This window comes from Bombina bombina, chromosome 12 (genome assembly GCF_027579735.1).
Source record: "Bombina bombina isolate aBomBom1 chromosome 12, aBomBom1.pri, whole genome shotgun sequence".
NCBI classification, from domain to species: Eukaryota; Metazoa; Chordata; class Amphibia; order Anura; family Bombinatoridae; genus Bombina; species Bombina bombina.
In genome coordinates, this window is record NC_069510.1 from 78,352,257 (window position 1) to 78,368,336 (window position 16,080).

Consider the following 16,080-nt stretch of genomic DNA (forward strand, 5'->3'; position numbering starts at 1 on the left):
ATAGCTATAATATAAATATAATTTATATTGTAGCTATATTAGGATTTATTTTACAGGTAAGTATTTAGCTTTAAATAGGAATAATTTATTTAATAAGAGTTAATTTATTTAGTTAGATTTAAATTATATTTAATTTAGGGGGGTGTTAGTGTTAGGGTTAGACTTAGCTTAAGGGGTTAATCCATTTATTAGAATAGCGGTGAGCTCCGGTCGGCAGATTAGGGGTTAATAATTGAAGTTAGGTGTCGGCGATGTTAGGGAGGGCAGATTAGGGGTTAATACTATTTATTATAGGGTTAGTGAGGCGGATTAGGGGTTAATAACTTTATTATAGTAGCGCTCAGGTCCGCTCGGCAGATTAGGGGTTAATAAGTGTAGGCAGGTGGAGGCGACGTTGTGGGGGGCAGATTAGGGGTTAATAAATATAATATAGGGGTCGGCGGTGTTAGGGGCAGCAGATTAGGGGTACATAAGGATAACGTAGGTGGCGGCGCTTTGCGGTCGGCAGATTAGGGGTTAATAAGTGTAGGCAGGTGGAGGCGACATTGTGGGGGGCAGATTAGGGGTTAATAAATATAATATAGGGGTTGGCGGTGTTAGGGGCAGCAGATTAGGGGTACATAAGGATAACGTAGGTGGCGGCGCTTTGCGGTCGGCAGATTAGGGGTTAATAAGTGTAGGCAGGTGGAGGCAACGTTGTGGGGGGCAGATTAGGGGTTAATAAATATAATATAGGGGTCGGCGGTGTTAGGGGGAGCAGATTAGGGGTACATAGGGATAATGTAAGTAGCGGCGGTTTACGGAGCGGAAGATTAGGGGTTAATAATAATATGCAGGGGTCAGCAATAGCGGGGGCGGCAGATTAGGGGTTAATAAGTGTAAGGTTAGGGGTGTTTAGACTCGGGGTACATGTTAGAGTGTTAAGTGCAGACGTAGGAAGGGTTACCGCATAGCAAACAATGGGGCTGCGTTAGGAGCTGAACGCGGCTTTTTTGCAGGTGTTAGGTTTTTTTTCAGCTCAAACAGCCCCATTGTTTCCTATGGGGGAATCATGCACGAGCACGTTTTTGAGGCTGGCCGCGTCCGTAAGCAACGCTGGTATTGAGAATTGAAGCTGCGTTAAAAATGCTCTACGCTCCTTTTTTGGAGCCTAACGCAGCCTTTATGTGGACTCTCAATACCAGAGTTATTTTTATGGTGCGGCCAGAAAAAAGCCGGCGTTAGTTTTTCGGGTCGTTACCGACAAAACTCCAAATCTAGCCGTTAGGGTTTATTTTATAGGTAAGTAATTTATTTAATTGTAGTAATTTTATTTTGTTTTATTTAAACTATATTTAAGTTAGGGGGGTGTTAGAGTTAGACTTAGGTTTAGGGGTTAATACATTTAATATAGTTGTGGCGACGTTGGGGTCGGCAGATTAGGGGTTAATAAATGTAGGTAGGTGTCGGCGATGTTAGGGACGGCAGATTAGGGGTTAATAAAATTTAACTAATGTTTGCGAGGCGGAAGTGTGGCGGTTTAGGGGTTAATATATTTATTACAGTGGCGGTGATGTCCGGTCGGCAGATTAGGGGTTAAAAACTTTATTTAAGTGTTTCCGATGTGGGGGAGGGGCTCGGTTTAGGGGTTAATAGGTAGTTTATGGGTGTTAGTGTACTTTGTAGCACTTTAGTTAAGAGTTTTATGTTACGGCGTTAGCCCATAAAACTCTTAACTACTGACTTTAAATGCAGTAGGAGTCTTGACAGGAGAGGGTCTACCGCTCACTTCTTCCAAGACACGTAATACCGGCGTTAGGAAAATCCCATTAAAAAGATAGGATACGCAATTGACGTAAGGGGATTTGCGGTATGCTCGAGTCGCAGAAGAAAAAGGAAATGTATGCTTACCTGAAAAATTGATTTCTTCTACGATACGACGAGTCCACGGATTTCATCCTTACTTGTGGGATATTATCCTCCTGCTAACAGGAAGTGGCAAAGAGCACCACAGCAGAGCTGTATATATAGCTCCTCCCTTCCCCTCCACCCCCAGTTATTCGACCGAAGGTTTTAGGAAGAGAAAGGAAAAGCTAAATGGTGCAGAGGTGACTGAAGTTGTAAATAATAAAAAATATAATCTGTTTTAAATTGACAGGGAGAGCGTGGACTCGTCGTATCGTAGAAGAAATCAATTTATCAGGTAAGCATAAATTTCCTTTTCTGCTACAAGATACAAGTCCACGGATTTCATCCTTACTTGTGGGATACAATACCAAAGCTACAGGACACGGATGAAAGGGAGGGACAAGACAGAGACCTAAACGGAAGGCACCACTGCTTGAAGAACTTTTCTCCCAAAAACAGCCTCAGAAGAAGCAAAAGTATCAAATTTGTAAAATTTGGAAAAAGTATGACGGGACGACCAAGTCGCAGCTTTACAAATCTGTTCAACAGATGCATCATTTTTAAAGGCCCATGTGAAAGCCACAGCCCTAGTAGAATGAGCCGTAATTCTTTCAGGAGGCTGCTGTCCAGCAGTCTCATATGCCAGGCGGATGATACTTCTCAGCCAAAAAGAAAGAGAGGTAGCCGTAGCTTTCTGACCCCTACGCTTTCCAGAATAAACAATGAATAATGAAGATGATTGACGGAAATCCTTAGTTGCCTGCAAGTAAAACTTTAAGGCACGGACCACGTCCAGGTTATGTAACAGATGCTCCTTCTTAGAAGAAGGATTAGGACACAAGGAAGGAACAACAATTTCCTGATTAATATTCCTATTTGAAACAACCTTAGGAAGGAATCCAGGTTTGGTACGTAAAACCACCTTATCAGAATGAAATATGAGATAAGGTGAATCACATTGTAATGCTGAAAGCTCAGAAACTCTTCGAGCAGAAGAAATAGCAACAAAAAACAGAACTTTCAAAGATAACAATTTAATATCTATGGAATGCATAGGTTCAAACGGAACCCCTTGAAGAACTTGAAGAACTAAATTCAAACTCCAGGGAGGAGTAATTGGTCTAAATACAGGCTTAATTCTAGTTAGAGCCTGACAAAAAGACTGAACATCTGGCACATCTGCCAAACGTTTGTGAAACAAAATTGACAAAGCAGAAATTTTTGTCCCTTTAAAGAACTTGCTGATAACCCTTTCTCCAATCCTTCTTGGAGAAAAGACAGAATCCTGGGAATCCTAACTTTACTCCATGAGTAACCCTTGGATTCACACCAATAAAGATATTTACGCCATATCTTATTATAGATTTTTCTAGTGACAGGCTTTCTAGCCTGTATCAAAGTATTGATGACCGAATCAGAGAATCCTCACTTAGATAAAATCAAGCGTTCAATCTCCACACAGTCAGCTGCAGAGAAATTAGATTTGGGTGTTGGAAAGGTCCTTGAATGAGAAGGTTCTGTCTCAAAGGAAGTTTCAACGGTGGTAGAGAGGACATAACCACTAAATCCGCATACCAAGTCCTGCGTGGCCACGCAAGCGCTATCAGAATTACTGAAGCTCTCTCCTGTTTGATTCGAGCAATCATGCGTGGAAGGAGAGGAAACGGTGGAAACACATAAGCTAGGCTGAACGACCAAGGCACTGCCAAGGCATCTATCAGTTCGGCCTGGGGATCCCTTGAGATGCCATCAGATCCAGTTCCGGTCTGCCCCATTTGTGAATCAATGAAGCAAACACCTCCAGAAGGAGCTCCCACTCCCTCGGATGAAAAGTCTGACGACGCTTCCCAATTTTCTACTCCTGGGATGTAGATTGCCGACAGATAACAAGAGTGGGTCTCCGCCCATCAGATTATCTTGGATACTTCTATCATCGCTAAGGAACTCCTTGTTCCCCCCTGATGATTGATATATGCCACAGTCGTGATGTTGTCCAACTGGAATCTGATGAATTTGGTCAAAGCCAACTGAGGCCACGCCTGAAGCGCATTGAATATTGCTCTCAGTTCCAGAATATTGATTGGAAGTAGAGACTCCACCTGAGTCCAAACACCCTGAGCCTTCAGGGAATTCCAGACTGCACCCCAGCCCAGAAGGCTGGCGTCCGTTGTCACTATCACCCACGAGGGTCTGCGGAAACAAGTCCCCTTGGACAGATGATCTGGCGACAGCCACCAAAGAAGAGAGTCTCTGGTCTCTTGATCCAGATTTATCTGAGGAGATAAATCTGCATAATCCCCATTCCACTGTCCGAGCATGCACAGCTGCAGTGGTCTGAGATGAAAGCGAGCAAACAGAATGATGTCCATTGCCGCTACCATTAATCCAATTACCTCCATACACTGAGCCACTGATGGCCGAGGAGTGGACTGAAGTGTTCGTCAAGTATTTAGAATCTTTGATTTTCTGACCTCCGTCAGAAATATTTTCATGTCTACCGAGTCTATCAGAGTTCCCAAGAAGGGGACCCTTGTCTGTGGAACTAGTGAACTCTTCTCTATATTCACCTTCCAACCGTGAGTTCTCAGGAAAGACAGGACTGTGTCCGTGTGAGATCTTGTCAGATGATAAGTTGACGCCTAGATCAAAATGTCGTCCAGATAAGGCGCCACTGCTATGCCTCGCAGTTTGAGAACCGCCAGAAGAGACCCTAGAACCTTTATGAAGATTCTGGGTGCTGTGGCCAACCCGAAGGGAAGTGCCACAAACTGATAATGTTTGTCCAGGAAGGCAAACCTTAGAAACTGATGATGATGCTTGTGGATAGGAATATGAAGGTAAGCATCCTTTAAGTCCACGGTAGTCATATATTGACCCTCCTGGATCATTGGTAAGATTGTTCGTATAGTCTCCATCTTGAACAATGGGACTCTGAGAAACTTGTTTAGACACTTGAGATCTAAAATGGGTCTGAAAGTTCCCTCTTTTTTGGGAACCACAAAAAGATTTGAGTAAAACCCCTGTCCCTGCTCCGGTTTGGAACGGGACAAATTACTCCCATGGAATAGAGGTCTTTTACACAGCGTAAGAACGCCTCTCTTTTTATCTGGTCTACAGATAATCGTGAAAGATGAAATCTCCCTCTTGGGAGAAAATCCTTGAATTCCAGTTGATACCCGTGGGTCACGATTTCCAGCGCCCAGACGTCCTGAACATCTCTTGCCCAAGCCTGAGCAAAGAAAGAAAGTCTGCCCCCTACTAGATCCGGTCCCGGATTGGGGGCCACCTCTTCATGCTGTCTTTGTAGCAGCGGGCTTCTTGGATTGTTTACCTTTATTCCAAGCCTGGTTGGGTCTCCAGGGTGACTTAGATTGGGCAAAATTCCCTTCCTGCTTTATGGAGGAAGAGGAAGCAGAGGGTCCTCCTTTAAAATTCCGAAAGGAACGAAAATTATTTTGTTTACCCCTCATCTTAACAGACCTATCCTGAGGTAGGGCATGGCCTTTACCTCCAGTAATGTCAGAAATGATTTCCTTCAATTCTGGCCTGAAAAGGGTCTTACCTTTAAAGGGAATAGCTAAAAGCTTAGTTTTTGATGAGACATCAGCAGACCAAGATTTGAGCCATAACGCTCTACGCGCTAGAATAGCAAATCCTGCATTTTTTGCCGCTAATTTAGCAATTTGAAAAGCGGCATCAGTAATAAAAGAATTAGCTAGCTTGAGAGCCTTAATTCTATCCAAAATATCATCTAACGGAGTCTCAACCTTCAGAGACTCTTCCAGAGCCTCAAACCAAAAAGCTGCTGCAGTAGTTACTGGAACAATGCAAGCCGTAGGTTGTAAAAGAAAACCCTGAATAATAAATAATTTCTTTAGAAGACCCTCTAACTTTTTATCCATAGGGTCTTTGAAAGCACAACTGTCCTTGATGGGTATAGTTGTACGCTTAGCCAGGGTAGATATAGCTCCCTCTACCTTAGGGACCGTTTGCCACGAGTCCCGAATGGTGTCTGATATGGGAAACATTTTCTTAAAATTAGGAGGGGGAGAAAACGGTATACCTGGTCTATCCCATTTCTTTTTTATAATTTCCGAAATTCTTTTAGGAACCGGAAAAACATCAGTGTAAGTAGGCACCTCTAGATATTTGTCCACCTTACACAATTTCTCTGGTGGTATCACAATAGGGTCACAATCATCCAGAGTCGCTAAAACCTCCCGAAGTAACAGGCGGAGGTGTTCAAGCTTAAATTTAAAGGACATAACGTCCGAATCTGTCTGAGGTAACACATTCCCTGAGTCTGAAAGCTCTCCCTCAGACAGCAATTCCCTGACCCCCAACTCAGAGCACTGTGAGGGTACATCGGAAATAGCCAATAAAGCATCAGAGGATTCAGTATTCACATTAATATCTGACCTACTGCGTTTACCCTGTAACACTGGTAATTTAGATAATACCTCTGTAAGGGTAGTTGACATAACTGCAGCCATCTCCTGCAGAGTAAAGGAATTAGACGCACTAGAGGTACTTGGCGTCGCTTCAACAGAAAAATAAAACATAGGTCTCCAGTAACACCCCTCTGTTTAACAGGTCCACTGCTTACCCTATTCCCTTACAGGGAAATAAATGCCAGCCAGTTCTGATATATCAAGTCTCCTCAGAAATAAAGGGCTGCACATACCTCAATGCTGCTTGTAGCATGAAACCGTTATCCACACTGAAGATGTCTCTTGTGTTACCTTCAGAAGTCTTGTGGGAACTAACATGGATCTTAGTTACAGCTGCTAAGATCATCAACCTCAGGGCAGAAATCTTCTTCCATGTCCCCCTGAGGAAAATAGTACTCACCAGTACCATTTAAAATAAAAAAATTCTTGATTGAAGAAACTAAACTAACACCTCACTTTACCTTTTCCTATCACTAACACAGGCAAAGAGAATGACTGGAGTGGGAGGGAAGGGAGGAGGATTGAAGAAACTAAAACTAACACCTCGCTTTACCTCTTCCTAGTATAAAACAGGCAAAGAGAATGACTGGGGGTGGAGGGGAAGGGAGGATCTATATATACAGCTCTGCTGTGGTGCTCTTTGCCACTTCCTGTTAGCAGGAGGATAATATCCTACAAGTAAGGATGAAATCCGTGGACTCGTTGTATCTTGTAGAAGAAAGTGAGCGGTAGACCCTCTCCTGCCAGACTCGTAATACCAGCGGGCGTTAAAAAGCAGCGTTGGGACCTCTCAACGCTGCTTTTTAATGCTAACGCAAGACTCGTAATCTAGCCGAATGTGTTTTCAACATAGTACAAGGTGAACTGAAATTTCAAATGACTATTTTTTTTATTTTTTTTTGCTTTTTCCATACTGTTCCAACCTTTTCAGAATTGGGGTTGTAAGATTTGTGCAAATCCAGATCATAGTGTGTTGCATTTTTATAGGATTAAATCAAGAGCTGAATGCCGAGGCCAGCGGACACCTTATTCGTCATTTGGATCATAACAAATTATCGGAAAGCCCATGCCTACCTTCAATCATCTAAATGATATACCATACATTCAACATTCATTTGGTTATGAGTAAGGGCATGAAGAAGGGACCATAGTGTTATCTATCTATCTATCTATCTATCTATCTATCTATCTATCTATCTATCTATATATCTATCTATCTATATATATCTATATATAAATAAATAATTATAATCATTCTATCCTGCATATTGTGTCCATGTTATCATCTACATTCTGTTCAGTATATTTTAACTTTAATTATGTGTGTGCTATCATCAAAATATACAATTACCTACATTCTGTACTGCTATGGCAACTATCCAGTTATCAATAGTCTATCCTGCAATATTAAATATACTGTTATCTGCTCTATGCTGTACATAAAACAATTAACAGTGCATGCTATTGGGGCTATTGTTTATGCTCATTTACATTCAAGCCATATGGATATCTATCTGCATTATTTCCTGCACAAATGTATCATTCGATCATATGTACTCTTTTCTATATGTTTTAATCAGAATCAGAATGAAATACCATATATCAACATTGTTCTCTTTGTGAATTCACATTTTCTACTGTTATTACGAGAATTTAAAGTACAACACACAGACATTACCTTATCAGAATATATAGACATGCGAGTCGTTAAGCCAATGACAGGTATCCTGTAGAAGCCAGCTGTATACGAGACAGGCGTTGGTGTCAGGTGATCGGTAGTGGAAGGAGGGTGACTGACTAATATAGCGTAGACCTGAAGAACAAACAGGAGACAAAATAGAGAGGTCCATGTAAAATGAAGAGTGCATGAAAAGTACTTCCAATTACAGAACTTTGTGGATTGCATGTAAAAAAATGAAAGGAACTTTGAAGTAATTTTTAAGTATGCATCATATACTGTATATCAACAATTAATCCATGCATTTCTATAGATCTACACACAAAAAATAAAGCATTTAAAATAGTCATTTTGGGGTTGATCTCAATTGTGTTTATAGGTTGTTTTACTGCACCCGCTATTTAATTGACATATATTTCATATCCAGTAAGCAAATGTGATCTGCAAGAAACGAAAGAAAGCGGATATCACAACCGCATCATCTAGAAAAGGCGCAATTTTCAAATGTTTGTTATTTCATATGATCATTTTTGTTATTGTAAGAGTCATTTTGTCTTAATATGGGATTTCTATCTGCAATCACATATTTGCAATCAAGATTTAACAGTTTGGTGTACCGTCTTGTTTATTGGGATGTTTTGTTTTTAAAATCATGATTTACATTATCTATAATCATTCGTTTCCCCATATTCTTACAATAGTAGAAATTCAAACAAGACAAACCTCCTTCTGTACAGTGAGGTGTGAAACCTTTGGTGATATTTTAAATCTTGTCAATTAGTGGTTTCACAATTTACAGTACATGAACTGTTAAAATCCCGTTTTAGAAGATGATATACATTGCAGCCACTTTCTGCTAATGGAAATACTTTTTCCACAGTATTTTTCTTGATTTTAAATCAAACTTTTACCAAATTGGAAAATAAGATGTTCTCAATTAATTTAGAAAAAAAAATAAAGTAGAATGTTTTAAATATTAACCCCTTAAAGACCACAGCACTTTTCCATTTTCTGACCGTTTGGGACCAAGGCTATTTTTACATTTCTGCGGTGTTTGTGTTTAGCTGTAATTTTCCTCTTACTCCTTTGCTGTACCCACACATATTATATACAGTTTTTCTCGCCATTAAATGCACTTTTTAAAGATATCATTATTTTCATGATATCTTATAATTTACTATAAATAAAATGATAAAATATGATGAAAAAAATGGAAAAAAATCTGTTATACATTCTACAACGACCAAAAAAACACCCATGCTAAATAGTTTCTAAATTTTGTCCTGAGTTTAGAAATATCCAATGTTTACATGTTCTTTGCTTTTTTTGTAAGTTATAGGGCAATAAGTACAAGTAGCACTTTGCTATTTCCAAACCACTTTTTTTCAAAATTAGCGATAGTTACATTGGGACACTGATATCTGTCTGGAATCCCTGAATATCCCTTGACATGTATATATTTTATTTTAGAGAAGACAATCCAACGTATTGATCTAGGCCCATTTGGTATATTTCATACCACCATTTCACCGCCAAATGCGATCAAATTAAATTTTTTTTTACATTTTTCACAATTTTATGTTTCTCACTGAAATTATTTATAACCAGCTTGTACAATTATGGCACAAATTGTAAATGCCTCTGTGGGATCCCTTTTGTTCAGTAATAGCAGACATATATGGCGTTTGCGTTGCTTTTTGGTAATTAGAAGGCCGCTAAATGCCGCTGCGCACCACACGTGTATTATGCCCAGCAGTGAAGGGGTTAATTTGGGAGCTTGAAGGGTTAATTTTAGCTTTAGTGCAGTGTAGTAGACAACCCAAAGTATTGATCTAGGCACATTTTGGTATATTTCATGCCACCATTTCACTACCAAAAGCGATCAAATAAAAAAACATAATTTATGTAAGAACTTACCTGATAAATTCATTTCTTTCATATTAGCAAGGATCCATGAGCTAGTGACGTATGGGATATACATTCCTACCAGGAGGGGCAACGTTTCCCAAACCTCAAAATGCCTATAAATACACCCCTCACCACACCCACAAATCAGTTTAACGAATAGCCAAGAAGTGGGGTGATAAGAAAAAAGTGCGAAAGCATAAAAAATAAGGAATTGGAATAATTGTGCTTTATACAAAAAATCATAACCACCTCAAAAAGGGTGGGCCTCATGGACTCTTGCTAATATGAAAGAAATTAATTTATCAGGTAAGTTCTTACATAAATTATGTTTTCTTTCATGTAATTAGCAAGAGTCCATGAGCTAGTGACGTATGGGATAATGAATACCCAAGATGTGGATCTTCCACGCAAGAGTCACTAGAGAGGGAGGGATAAAATAAAGACAGCCAATTCCGCTGAAAAATAATCCACACCCCAAAACAAAGTTTAAATCATATAATGAAAAAAACTGAAATTATAAGCAGAAGAATCAAACTGAAACAGCTGCCTGAAGTACTTTTCTACCAAAGACTGCTTCAGAAGAAGAAAACACATCAAAATGATAGAATTTAGTAAAAGTATGCAAAGAAGACCAAGTTGCTGCTTTGCAAATCTGATCAACCGAAGCTTCATTCCTAAATGCCCAGGAAGTAGAGACTGACCTAGTCGAATGAGCTGTAATCCTTTGAGGCGGAGTTCTACCCGACTCAACATAAGCATGATGAATCAAAGACTTTAACCAAGATGCCAAAGAAATGGCAGAAGCCTTCTGACCTTTCCTAGAACCAGAAAAGATAACAAATAGAAGTCTTTCGGAAATCTTTAGTAGCTTAATTTGGCTAACTATTTAATAATTATTCTACCTAGTTAAAATAAATACAAACTTGCCTGTAAAATAAAAATAAATCCTAAACTAGCTACAATGTAACTATTAGTTATATTGTAGCTAGCTTAGGGTTTATTTTATATGTTAGTATTTAGTTTTAAATAGGAATAATTTAGTTAATGATAGTAATTTTATTTAGATTTATTTAAATTATATTTAAGTTGGGGGGGTGTTAGGTTTAGGGTTAGACTTAGGTTTAGGGGTTAATAACTTTAATATAGTGGGAGCGACGTTGGGGGCGGCAGATTAGGGGTTAATAAATGTAGGTAAGTGGCGGCGATGTTAGGGCCGGCAGATTAGGGATTAATAATATTTAACTAATGTTTGCGAGGCGGGGGTGCAGCGGTTTAGGGGTTAATATGTTTATTATAGTGGCGGCGATGTTGGGGGCGGCAGAATAGGGGTCAATAAATATAACGTAGATGTTGGGGGCAGCAGAATAGGGGTTAATAAATATAACGTAGATGTAGGGGGCAGCAGAATAGGGGTTCATAAGTATAATATAGGTGGCGGCGGTGTCCGGAGCAGCAGATTAGGGGTTAAAATTTTTATTTTAGTATTTGCGATGCCGGAGGGCCTCGGTTTAGGGTTTAATAGGTAGTTTAGTTATGAGTTTTATGTTACAGCGTTGTACCATAAAACGCATAACTACTGACTTTAAAATGCAATAGGAGTCTTGACAGGGTAGGGTGTACCGCTCACTTTTTGGCCTCCCAGGACAGACTCGTAATATCAGCGCTATGGAAGTCCCATAGAAAAAAGACTTTACAAAGTTTACGTAAGTCGTTTTGCGGTAAGGCCAAAGAAGTGTGTGGTGACCCTAATCCTGAAAGACTCGTAATACCAGCGGGCGCAAAAAAGCAGCGTTAGGACCTCTTAACACTGCTTTTTTACCCTAACGCACAACTCGTAATCTAGCAGAAAGGTTTCTCACTGAAATTATTTACAAACAGCTTGTGCAATTATGGCACAAATGGTTGTAAATGCTTCTCTGGGATCCCCTTTATTTAGAAATAGCAGAAATATATGGCTTTGGGGTTGCTTTTTGGCAATTAGAAGGACACTAAATGCCGCTGCACACCACACTTTTATTATGCCCAGCAGTGAAGGGGTTAATTACGTAGCTTGTAGGGAGCTTGCAGGGTTAATTTTAGCTTTAGTGTAGAGATCAGCCTCCCACCTGACACATCCCACCCCCTGATACCTCCCAAACAGCTCCCTTCCCTCCCCCCACCCCACAATTGTCCCTGACATCTTAAGTACTGGCAGAAAGTCTGCCAGTACTAAAATAATTTTTTTTTTTTTTTTAACCAATACAGCTGTGATGGACCCCCTTAGCCCCCAACCTCCCTGATCCCACTCAAACAGCTCTCTAACCCTCCTCCCTACCTATTTGCCGCCATCTTGGGTACTGGCAGCTGTCTGCTAGTACTCAGTTTGCCCCCAAAAACAAGTTTTTTTTTTGTTTTTTTTTATAAATTATAGCTTTTTCTGTAGTGTAGCTGCCCCTCCCAGATCCTTCGATATTTATTTTTATTTTTACCCCCCTCCCTCTCACGATACAATTCCCTGGATCATTGGTGGCAGTGGTTGCTGCGCGCGTGCACACACACAGACCCCCAGGCCCGCCCCCACACACTCCCGGCACCCGGGGTGCACACTGCACTTACAGGAATCGGATGCCGGGTAGCGATGGGTCGCTCACATGCCTCCCTGCTTAGCTCCCACCCACCAACGATTGGTACCATCGCTACCGGTGCAGAAAGGGCCACAGAATGGCTCTATGCATCGGATGCTTGAAAAAGGGTATTGCAGGATGCCTCAATATCGAGGCATCACTGCAATACCCTGAGAGCTGCTCGAAGCGATCACAATCGCTTCCGGCACTCAATTAGACCAAGGGCGTGCCAGGTACGTCCATTGTCACTAACTGACAGTTTTTGCAGGACGTACCTAGCACGTTCTTGGTCGTTAAGGGGTTAAAAGAACAAACATGCCTATTATAACTATCTTGCCCATATACAAATGCCATTCAGATTGTTTATTCAGAAACACTACTCACTACACACTACTATTAAACTGCAACACACACATGGGCCCCTATTTAAGAAAGTCTGGTGGACCTGATCCGACAGTGCGGATCAGGTCCGTCAGACCTCGCTGAATACGGCGAGCAATACGCTCGCCATATTCAGCATTGCACCAGCAGCTCACAAGAGCTGCTGGTGCAACGCCGCCCCTGCAGACTCGCGGCCAATGGGCCGCCAGCAGGGGGGTGTCAATCAACCCGATCGTACTCGGTCGGGTTGATTTCCGGCGATGTCTGTCCGCCTGCTCAGAGCAGGCGGACAGATTATGGCGCATCGGTCTTTGTGACCGCTGCTTCATAACTGTTGTTTCTGGCGAGCTTGATAGATAGGCCCCATTGACTCCATTAACCTTATTAACCCATTTTGGTTTTCTGTGATAAACATTCATTATTAATCATTATTAACAGTGCCTTTGTGTGAAAATTAAGATTGAATCTTGTGGCAGAATCAACCCCCTTTGACCTAGATTTAATAAAACGTTGCCATCAAATCACAACTCAAAAACGGCAGAATTAAGCTAAAGCTATCGCTCAGTTATTTACTTTTCACCACGCAGAAGGAGATCCATTTTAAAAAAAAATATGCTCTAGAAAACAGTTCAATCTAACATAGTAACAAAAGAAAACTAAGAAAAAAGTAAAAGAAAAATGAAAATAAAATAAAAATTAGATAATCTCATCATCTTTAAAATAGCGAAAACATAAATTATGCTTACCTGATAATTTAATTTCCATCGTGGGGAGGAGAGTCTATGGCTTCATTCATTACTTATGGGAATCAAGAACCTGGCCACCAGGAGGAGGCAAAGACACCCCAGCCAAAGGCCAAAACACCTCCCCCACTCCCCTCATCCCCCAGTCATTCTGCAGAGGGAACAAGGAACAGTAGGAGAAATATCAGGGTATAAATGGTGCCAGAAGAAAATAATAAATTTAGGGCCGTCCACCGGAGATACGGGTGGGAGCCGTGGACTCTCCTCCCCACGATGGAAATTAAATTATCAGGTAAGAATAATTTATGTTTTCCATCTAAAGGGGAGGAGAGTCCACGGCTTCATTCATTACTTATGGGACACATATACCCAAGCTCTAGAGGACACTGAATGAAACTGGGAGGGTAAAGGCGGACCCTTAAACTGAGGGCACCACAGCCTGTAGAACCTTTCTCCCAAAAACAGCTTCCGCAGAAGCAAAGACGTCAAATTTGTAAAACTTTGTGAAAGTATGCAAGGAGGGCCAGGTAGCCGCCTTACAAATCTGCTCCATAGAAGCCTCATTTTTGAAGGCCAAAGATGAAGCCACTACTCTAGTGGAATGAGCCGTAATCCTCTGAGGGGGCTTGTGTCCCGTCATCTCATAGGTGAGGTGTATCAAGCTTCTCAGCCAAAAAGACAAAGAAGTAGCAGAGGCCTACTGACCCCTGAGCTTCCCTGAATAGACTACAGAAAGAGAGTTAGATTGTCTGAAATCCTGAGTCGCCTGAAGATAGAACTTCAAGGCACGAACCACATCCTGATTATGAAGTAGCCTCTCCTTAGAAAAAGAGGGGCTAGGACACAAAGAAGGAACAACTATTTCCTGATTGATGTTATAGTCATACACCACCTTGGGAAGAAATCCCAAGCCAGTGCGAAGAACAGCCTTATCCGCGTGAAACACCAGATAAGGGGGCTCATGTTGCAAGGCCGCCAGTTCGGAAACTCTGCGGGCCGATGCAATGGCTAACAGGAACAGAACCTTCCAAGACAGGATATTTATGTCAAGAGAATGCATAGGCTCAAACGGAGCCCTCTGTAAAACTTTAAGAACCAAGTTCAAGCTCCACGGGGAGCAGACTGCCTAAACAGAGGCCTGATTCTAGACAGGGCCTGAACAAAGGATTGAATCTCAGGGAGCTCAAGAAGTTTCCTATGTAACAACACTGATAGTGTCGAGATTTGTCCCTTCAAGGAACTAGCGGAAAGACCCTTCTCCAAACCCTCTTGGAGAAAAGACAAAATCCTGGATACCTTCCCCTTGTGCCAAGGATATCCCTGTCTCTCACACCAGGAAATGTAAACGCTCCACACATTATGATAGATGCGTCGAGTGACTGACTTCCTCATCTGAACTAGAGTATCAATCACGGTTTCAGAAAAACCTCTCTTGGCTAAGACTAAACGTTCAATCTCCACGCAGTCAGCCTCAGAGAATTTAGATTCTGATGTTGAAAAGGACCCTGTTCCAGCAGGTCCCTGCGACAGGGTAACCTCCATGGCGGAGAGAATGACATCTCCACCAGATCCGCAAACCACATCCTCCTCGGACACGAAGGATCAATCAGAATAGACAACGCTCTCTTCTGCTTTATGCATGCCACTATACAAGGTATAAGTGGTAACGGAGGAAAAATGTACACTAGACTGAACTCCCAAGGTACTGCCAACGCTTCTATCAGCTCCGCTTGGGGGTCCCTCGACAAATCTCCGCAAACACCTCGGGGTGAAGAGACCATTCTCCCGGATGAAATGTTTGCCTTCTGAGAAAGTCTGCTTCCCAGTTGTCCACGCCAGGGATGTGGATCGCTGAGAGCGAACAGCCGTGGGTCTCCGCCCACTCCAGAATCCGAGACACCTCCCTAATTGATAGGGAGCTCCTTATACCCCCCTGGTGATTGATGGCCACCGAGGTAATGTTGTCCGTCTGGAACCTGATGAAGTTGCATTCCCCCAGACAGGGCCACGCCTTCAGAGCATTGTAGATCGCTTACAGTTCCAGAATATTTATCGGAAGAAGAGACTCCAGCCGAGACCATTTTCCCTGTGCCATCCATGTTTTCCAACTTTTTATCCATGGGCTCCTTGAACGATGAGCTATCCTCTAGAGGAATAGTTGTACGCTTAGCGAGAGTGGAGCTAGCCCCATCCACCTTGGGAATGGTTCCCCACAGCTCAAGCTGAGCCTCCGGAATGGGGAAAAGCTTTTTAAAATTAGAAGGAGAAAAGGATGAACCTAATCACTCCCATTCATTCTTTATAATATTTGCCATCTTTACAGGAACCAGGAAGATCTGGGGCACCACCCTGTCCTCATACACCCTGTCCAGCTTAGATGAATCCTGAGTCGGGCCGCTCTAGAAAGCTCTACGCTTGCGCTTAGCAGA

The 16,080-nt window shown here is 41.8% G+C and overlaps 1 protein-coding gene across 2 annotated transcripts in view; it reads right to left on the minus strand.

Moving 5' to 3' along the window:
• The window catches only part of LOC128642978 (glutamate receptor ionotropic, NMDA 1), a 360,366-nt gene that overhangs the window by 292,373 nt on the left and 51,913 nt on the right, over window positions 1–16,080 (minus strand). For both annotated transcript variants that reach the window (XM_053695888.1, XM_053695887.1), the window contains exon 2: window positions 8,017–8,151. In XM_053695888.1, coding sequence (XP_053551863.1) covers window positions 8,017–8,151 — 135 coding nt within the window. The remainder of the gene's footprint in view (window positions 1–8,016; window positions 8,152–16,080) is intronic.